Below are 8,621 nucleotides of genomic sequence, written 5' to 3'. Positions count from 1 at the left end.
CTATTACCTCCAACATATTCAGTAAGTGGAAGTACCTGCTTCCTTCATTTTGAAACTCAAAATCTCCTTTTTACCAGTTTGTACCTCAATGACTGTTTCATTTGTGTAATGAGCGGCCATTGTCGGGGTGAGGTCACTAATGTGTGGCATACTGTTTAAAATCAGGGAGACCTTTAAGTGTTATGTGTAACGATTTGTGCATCGAAGTATACAAGCTGTGTGTTGAGTGAGTGAGTTTAGTTTTACGCCGTTTTAAGCAATATTCCAGCAATATCACGGCGGGTTACAAGAAATGGGCTTCACACATTGTACCCATGTGGGGAATCGAACCCGGGTCTTCGACGTGACGAGCGAACGCTTTAACCACTAGGCTACCCCACCACCCATAAAGAATATAGCTGACACAGTTCAACTAACTCTTGCAAAAACAACAGTAATATCAGTTTTCACGTTCCGAACTACTGTACACTACAGTCCGTTTGAGTCAGAAACGGACCGATGAATTGCAAATTTTATCATTGTACAAAATTGCCACATAAATATAAATAGTACACATGTTTATCATTTACTAATACCCAACAGCTTTCTTATATTTGAAAATTTTCCCGACTCCACCAAAAAAGTTCTTTAAGAAACTATCATTAAAATTTTGACACAGTTCACTATTTGTTACGAGGGAGGAGTACAGAGAAAGGGACAGCCAGGTGTGCGCGAAAGGATGGCGACGGCACAGCACAGGCTAATGAATCAATAACTTGGCGGGCACTTATGCACGTGCTTCTCGCACACCGCCACTCAAATAGGGGACAAATTACAACAGGCATTTGATGCAAGAGTGCATGCCCAAAGGGTGCAACATAGTCTCCTATGAAGGCATGTGCGTGCCCGACGTTCATGTATCACCGACAACCCCACTGCACGTCATTTAAAACAAACGAAACGCTGGACTAACGATATGTTTTCTAAGATTTTCAAATTTCGAATTTGACCCCCGATCTCTTCAGTGACCCAAATGCACCACAATCCCATCATACCAACCACTTGAATCCGTTATATCTGATCACCTACTCCACAGCAAATATGATAATATCATTTCCATTGGCCAGGACCATATGGATATGTCCTGATGATTCCCACTATCCCCTACATTTTGTGCATAGTATATGTTAAAGTTGAAAAAATTCTTCAAATTTACTGACGCTGGTTTTATCATATCGCAAGGTATGTTTCATGAGTAAAACACCGCACGTGTAAAACATAGCATGTGTAAAACATCAGATTGGTTTTATTTGTAATGTAAAGATTATTGAAAACAGGAACTAGGATTACGGGTGTCATTAGATTGCAACTCTTCTGGTTAATTGTACATAACATTCAGATCATGTTTATCGTATCATATCATGAATATATACACAAAGAACTTAGTTAAGCACCCCTGACATCTCACGATTGAATGAGCCCCGATCGTAACCCTTTGGAGCATATCTGGGGCATGATTGGTCGTTGTGTGCAAGAAAGAGATCCTCCTGTACAGAACCTGGCTCAGTTGGAAGCTGCTTTACACAAGGAATGTCGTACACTGCCCCTTCAGAGGACCAGGAGGCTGACAGGGGGTATGAGGAGGAGAGTACTGGCTGACATACAGTCACTTGGAGGTTACACTCGGTATTGACCTTGAAACACGCAAAATGACATTTCCAATGTTCACATTAACCAATAAAATTGACATTCCAGGGCCATACTTGTGCAGACATGGTTTTGTATGAAAATCAGTGGGTTTTGTTTTAATGAGCAATTATCATCATAAAATCAAAATGGATTCCAATCATTTTGTCATTTTATGAGCCGAAGGATCATACGGGTCAGAAAACCTATCATTGCAAAAATACATGGGGTGCTTAATTAAGTTCTTTGTGTGTATTATGACAGGATCACGTATTTACACATCTATCTTAAAGAGGTATCGATGTTTGTCTCTAATACACTGTATAGCACATGGTGGCTAACATGACAATAAGAAGGGACGAAGAACACAGCCTTGTCGAACCTCCAACTATTGCTGTGTAGCAAGAATCGAACGACCCCTCGGTCATGTGGATGAAACCACAGTTTAATTCAGCTCGACACTTCTCGTCACAGGCATTGACTGTTGTTTCTCCATTAGCCAGGACGGAATGGTGTCTGATATACTGATCAAGAAGAGATTTGTCTGTCTTGAAGGCCTGTATAATGTTATCAATTGAAACAGCCGAGAGATCAGACTGCCCGTACGCTTCGGTGGCTTTGTACTCTAGTTTCCAGTCAGAGGCGTTGTTTCTGTTGCTGGCAGTCAGGTTCATGTAATACTGGTGGATGTCTAGTGGGACTCCGTTTTGCTGGTTGTACTTTATAAGTCTGATGGCTGGGTTGTGGGGATCGCTGGTTACATCGTCATTCTTGTATCGCCAGGGGGTGAGTGATGGAGCCATGAACATTGGTACACCAGGACCTCCTGGAATAAACAGAATAGAACCTACCGTCATGCACAGGTCATCATAAACCGGTAGGTCAGCACCAACACCTATGCTCGTGAGTGAGTGAGTTTAGTTTTACGCCTCTTTTAGCAATATTCCAGCAATATCACGGCGGGGACACCAGAAATGGGCTTCACACATTGTATCCATGTGGGGAATCTAACCCGGCGTGACGAGCGAACGCTATAACCACTAGGCTACCCCACCGCTCCCCATGCTCGTGAGATTTACAAAAGGTGGTAAACGGGTAGACCAGCATCACTACGGGATTTCCTTCCACATTAAACAGACCTGCTGCGATATTACTGGAATAATGTTAAAAGCGGTGTTTAAACCACGCACAACATGTTATGCAATGTGTTCGTACTTTAAAGTGGGATGAATACCCACTTCAAGCACGAGTTTACAGACATAGACTAATTCCGTAATCTAATACTGAACATTATTGAAAACGCACCAGTCTAAAACTGTCCATATTTTCATCAAGATGGATTTCAATATGACAATGATCAATGAATATAACTAACATGAAGTCGAAGGGCATGTCCAGTTGAAAAAAATGCTTTAGAAACAAATTCCTGTCCACAGTATGACTCTTAATTCCAAAATGCATCAACATGCAGCCACGCCATGAAAAAAGCGCGAATTTCATTCTGAATTCATACTGACTGTGACATTAAAAGCAGGTGTATGAAAACCGATTCTCATTGCTTTACTAACGATTGTGAAACGAGGACAGAAATGCCGAAATAGAACGTGCACTAGGCATGATTCAGGTTGGCACCAGCAGCAGGGATATTGCTCGACAACTTGGACTTGGCCACTCCACCATCGTTAGGCTTCATAGACGACATCAGTAGACAGGCAGCACCCGTGACCTTCAATGACCTTGGCAACAACGTGTTACGACGCTCCATCAGGATCGCCATATTGACCTTGTCCATATCAGTGATTGAACACTGCCGACTGCAAGGACTGCTGCACTAGTTCAAGGTTGACGTGGGGGTCATCAGCGCTGACTCCATGCGACGCCGTCTACACGCTACAGGGCTCCATGCTCGACGTCCATACGTTGGACCAATTCTGACTGACAGTCACCGTAATGAGCGTATACAATGGGCTAGCAGGCATTTTCAGTAAAGGTTACAACAATGGCAAGGTGTGGTAGTCACTGACGAGTCACATCTTCATCTACGTAATGCTGACGGACGATTACGTGTTTGGCGTAGACGTGGTGAACGTTATGCTGATGAGTGTGTGGTTCAGACAGAACTTTGGGTGGTGGGAGTGTCATGGTCTGGGGTGGAATAAATTACAATCACAGGACTGCCTTCATGTCTGTCAAGGGAGAGTTAATGCCCTTTATTACCGAGGGCACATTCTTCAGAATCACATCGTATCTGTCTTCCATCACCACCAAGATGTCCATACTTTTTAACAGGACAACGCACGGGCACACACAACAAGACTTTCCATGCAGTATCTGGCCCAGCAACACATCCAGGTTATTCATTGGCCAGCACAGTCGCCAGATGTATCCTCCATGGAGCACTTGTGGGACGAAATTGGTCAAAGTCTTTCGCGGCGACAACAGATGCGAAACATCCGGAACTTGAGGCTGCACTACTGCAGAAGTGGAATGCCATCCTCAAGAACTCTATTCGGACGCTTATTGACTCAATGAGGGGACGTTGAACTGCATGTGTCAATGCAAATGGCGGTCACACGCGATATTGATTTTACGATTTGACCCCACGTGTGTTTGATCCTTTCTGACTGTGGAACATTTCAATGAATGAGCGCCTTTTCTGTGTTGTTGTTTTTGTCAGTTGTCCATCTGTTATTATCCACTCAAAAAATATCAATTCCTTACATGTGCTTTTAATAATCTGAACTTTTATAAGTGGTGCGTTTTCAATGATGTTCAGTATATATTCCACAATGAAAAAACAAACAAAACTAAAACAAAATGCAAAGCCGAATCTCCTTTGAGGTGTCATGTATCGTGTCAACATAAAGAGGACATGGAATACAAAACCGGTTTCTTTAAGTACGTAAATTTAAATAACACACCACTGGTAATAATTCAGTTATGACACCAAGTATTGACCAACCAGATCAATTATTCCTTGCACGAATGACGGGCTTCGACAAAAAGAATGGTGTCAGAGATTTATCCCTAAAGAGACTTTTGATAATACTTTTGATCTTGAAAATATCACTTGTTCAGAATATATTTATATGTAACGACTTTATCATAACCAAGATTAGCAGGACTCTTGTCACACAGGATTTTTTGATCACATCAGTGTTTCGATCGTAGCACTGCAGGTGATTGGGAGATGGGAAAAAAAGGTCTACCTACCACCAGACATTTGCAAGAGTTTGAATGCGTCGGCGTGGTTGTGACCGAAGAACATGCCCACGATGATGTCGGAGTATGTACGGCTGATATCTAGAAAGCGGGTGTTGTAATGGTTGTAAAACCATTGGACCTTCTCTGGGACGTGGAAGCCTGGAGGGACGTGGGCAGTCATCAACACCTTAAGCAGGGAAAGGTTTAAAGAAATAATTTAAGTAACGTTTTAAATGTGCGTTTTGAAGGATCTTCAACGACTTTCCAAAACACGTAACCCTAAACTGCAAAGAAACTGTGTTGCTTTGTAACATCAAGAAATCACCTTTTCTCCAGCAACCTTGGCGTTCTTGAGGACCGCCTCCAGCCAGGCGAACTGACCAACAGGGTCGGTCAGTGCAGCAGTCAGTTTGTCCGACGTGTAGTAAATGTTTGTGTTCAGTCCTATAATCCTCAGTCCCTGAGCCGTCTTTACTGTGTAGTAGGCGCCTGACAGATAAACATAAACAGAAACATAAGACTTTCGTAACAGAAAAGTGTATGCTTTAACCTTACATAAAGCAGTTTTTTACCTCTCAGCACAATGTGGGAGAAAAAATACAGGCAGATTGTACAATTCTGTGATCACTTTGCGGAACTATGACCAATGTCACATGTGTACACAGTGGGGAAAAACTACAGAATACCGGATAACTTCCGCCATTTTTGAAAACTTTAGAAACTGCGCAAAAAATGTGCACAACTCAACTCGAGTTTTCAGTACTTCGCTATCTTAATGTACTTACTTTTTAGCCCTCGGATATCCGTTACTCTCTTCTTTTAGGTTTGTTTAACTAATAAGGTTAGGGTTAGGGTTAGGGTTAGGGTTAGGGGGTTAGGGTTAGGGTTAGGGTTAGGGTTAGGTAACTTTCCCACGCTCAATCGCTCCAACTCCCTGAATTTCGAAGCTTCGTTATTTCAAAGACTCATATACATTTTTTTATTGTGATAACTTACCTTTCATTTTCAAAATCGTTGGTTAGTTTTACTGACCAGAAGTCGTCCCAAATTCTGATTTTAATGGTTATTTTTTTATTTTGATGCCCCCTTATTTTTTCGAATTTTGTGGTTTATCAAGTGCATGTGACACTAAACAATATGGCTGGTAGGTATCCGGTATTCTGTAGGTGTATCCACAGCGGTTGAACCATGGGAGAGGCGTTACGTCAGTAATGTTAGTAGGGCCACAACTCTCTGATCACTTTGCGGAACCCTGACCAATAGCACATCTGTACAATCGGTTGAACCACGGGAGTGGTGTTACTTCAAAAAAACTCCAAACATTCTACTGTTAATGACTTCTTCCGATTATATGACGTTAGACAGATCCAAGTAGACGTTTATCAAGAAACTATGAATATAATTTGGAAACATTCTGATAATATTATCTTTCCAACTTGGAAATAGGTTTGTCTTAGACTACCTTTACGGAAGTTCGCCATCTGTTCTGCATCGCCAATCCAGTCTTCCCAGAGTTCCGCAGTGGCGTTGTACAGGAGGTGCGGTGTGTCTGGGAGCTGGTCGGAAGGATACCAGTCGTGGTTCCCCATCGTGGCGTAGACCTTGACCCCTGGGAACGCCGTCTTCAGGGCGTCAGTGATACTGCTGAGGATGTGCACGACGTATGTCTCATTGGTGTACTGATCTGCGATGTGGGCCACGTTATCACTGTAACAAGCAATGGAAATACAGATAGATAGTATAGCTATGTTGTAAGGCATTTGCGCTTTGTTTAGTCTATACGGACCAGGGGTGGCTGGAGAGGGTGTTGTGATGATAAGATGGAGTGTACCTTCTAAAGTACTCACGGAAATTGAAATGAAATGATTTTTGGCCTTTATTTCGAAGTTTTGAACACAACTGAAGTTTCATTCTTAAATATTCTATGAATATCGTTTTTTCCAACTTTTGTTTTCACACTCTTTGTAAAATCATCCGAAATAGACGACTTTACAGGAGTGCAAATCGTGTCATTTTAACCTCTTGGAATTTTATCAAAGTCACAATGTACGTTTCTGATGCAAGCTATAGTATGCAAATGAGATGTAATCTCCATAGGTTCGCGTACATGACATATTTTATGAAAAACGTCATATACTATTTATCCTGTATATCCTAATTGATATACAAAATAATTGATTTAGGGATTTTCTCATTACATATTTTATGCCTGTACTCTTGTTGAAAGTTTGCTATATTTACGAGTTCGTTCATACTTAGCCTTGATTGTCAATTGCGAAATCGCTATGGCAACGCACGTGCATCTTCCCGTCTAAACAGTGCAGCAGGTAGTTGTTACCACCCATTGTTGATTATGACGTAAGTTATAACATGTTTCTAAATTTGTTGATAATATGCAAATTTTTGTAAAATGGTATTTTGGATGATGATAAAGAGGACCAAATTAAAAGGCTTAGTTGGGAAAAACATAGCTATTTTAATATTTGTTAAACTACCTTAATGAAGTTATAAACAAATAAAAGCCAAAAACATTTAAAAAAATATTTCTATTTCCGTGAGTACTACAAACCCGATCCCTCGTTCGCAAAACCTCAACCTACTGGATCGGATGTTTCGCCTCAGTAAATTGCAGATGTCATCTTACTTTGACGGCGTTGAAGGTTGCTCATAATATCCATCACTAGATTGTCTGATCCATGTTACCTTCGTTACAGTCCGCCGTCATATCACAGGATTCATCTGAGCACCGCGTTTAACAACACGGCAAGCAAAAGAACAAAATACATATTAATTAGTTTTGACAGAGCACGTATTTTCACAATCAACACGCCCATGCTTATCTGCACAGCCAGGATTACATACACTGTATCTTCGTCGCGAAAATGATTTGATCGTGGTCTTCTCTCATGCGTGCAGAGTTCTCTGACTTGGATCACTCATGTCATCGTATCACAAATGAGTAAATCGATACTCATGCAGTTGATCACTGGATTGTCTGGTCTAGACTCGACGTAAACTGAATGCGGCGTAAATCTAAACCCAACCGCTCACTCGTGCAGAATTTCTGTCGCGCATTGACTTGACCACCACAACAAGACAAAAACTCACTCTTCATGACAAGGATTCTCCATACATATAGACCTGACTTAATAATCGAGAACACGTTCTAGTTTACCATCAATATATATTTCAGTCAGAGGCATACACTACGAATCAGAAGAATAAAATATATGAATGTTTGCCTGAAAAATACGTTATTTGTGCTATTAAGAAGGAATGAAGTCCTTATACAACCCAGATGGTTTATCCAGGAAGAGTGCAGTTTGAATTCTAATCACCACTGTTGCAAAAATACATGTTATGTCGTGAATGGAGAATGTAATCGTTTTGAGGGTAGGTAAATCTTTATTATTTGCTTAATTTGGAATCTACTTCGGGATGTGATGGGTTTGGAGAAGTGTTCTCAGGGTGCCCGAATCACGATCTATTTCAGAGCCCTTGAAACCAAGACTCGTGTTGCCAGTGGTCAGTTGAGGCACAGTTCTGCCGAACTGTTACCACAACTGTTTTAACAACGATCCTTCTTTTAATAGCACATTGCGTTTCAACAACGATCCTTTTTTTAAAAGCACATTATGCCCTTATCGCGTTTCATCAACGATCATTTTTTTAAAAGCACCTTGCCCACTTGTCGGGTTTCAACAAGGATCTGTTGTGAAAAAAGCACATTGTGCCCTTGTCGCGTTTCAACA

General features: G+C 41.4%; 1 protein-coding gene across 3 annotated transcripts in view; it reads right to left on the bottom strand.

Annotated features, from left to right (window-relative positions):
• Nucleotides 1-1,828: 1,828 nt before the first annotated feature.
• Nucleotides 1,829-8,621, bottom strand: part of LOC124280633 (acid sphingomyelinase-like phosphodiesterase 3b) — a 28,239-nt gene continuing 21,446 nt past the window's right edge. For all 3 annotated transcript variants that reach the window (XM_046716614.1, XM_046716615.1, XM_046716613.1), the window contains 4 exons: nucleotides 6,332-6,576; nucleotides 5,195-5,358; nucleotides 4,879-5,056; nucleotides 1,829-2,491 (listed from right to left, as the gene is read on the bottom strand). In XM_046716614.1, the coding sequence (XP_046572570.1) occupies nucleotides 1,977-2,491; nucleotides 4,879-5,056; nucleotides 5,195-5,358; nucleotides 6,332-6,576 (1,102 nt within the window). In that variant the 3' untranslated portion in view covers nucleotides 1,829-1,976. The remainder of the gene's footprint in view (nucleotides 2,492-4,878; nucleotides 5,057-5,194; nucleotides 5,359-6,331; nucleotides 6,577-8,621) is intronic.

The sequence above is a fragment of the Haliotis rubra genome, unplaced genomic scaffold (genome assembly GCF_003918875.1).
Source record: "Haliotis rubra isolate DU_JTF1 unplaced genomic scaffold, ASM391887v1 Scf270, whole genome shotgun sequence".
NCBI classification, from domain to species: domain Eukaryota; kingdom Metazoa; phylum Mollusca; class Gastropoda; order Lepetellida; family Haliotidae; genus Haliotis; species Haliotis rubra.
Note: the sequence above shows the minus strand (reverse complement) of the source record. Positions and strands in the feature narration are given on the sequence as shown.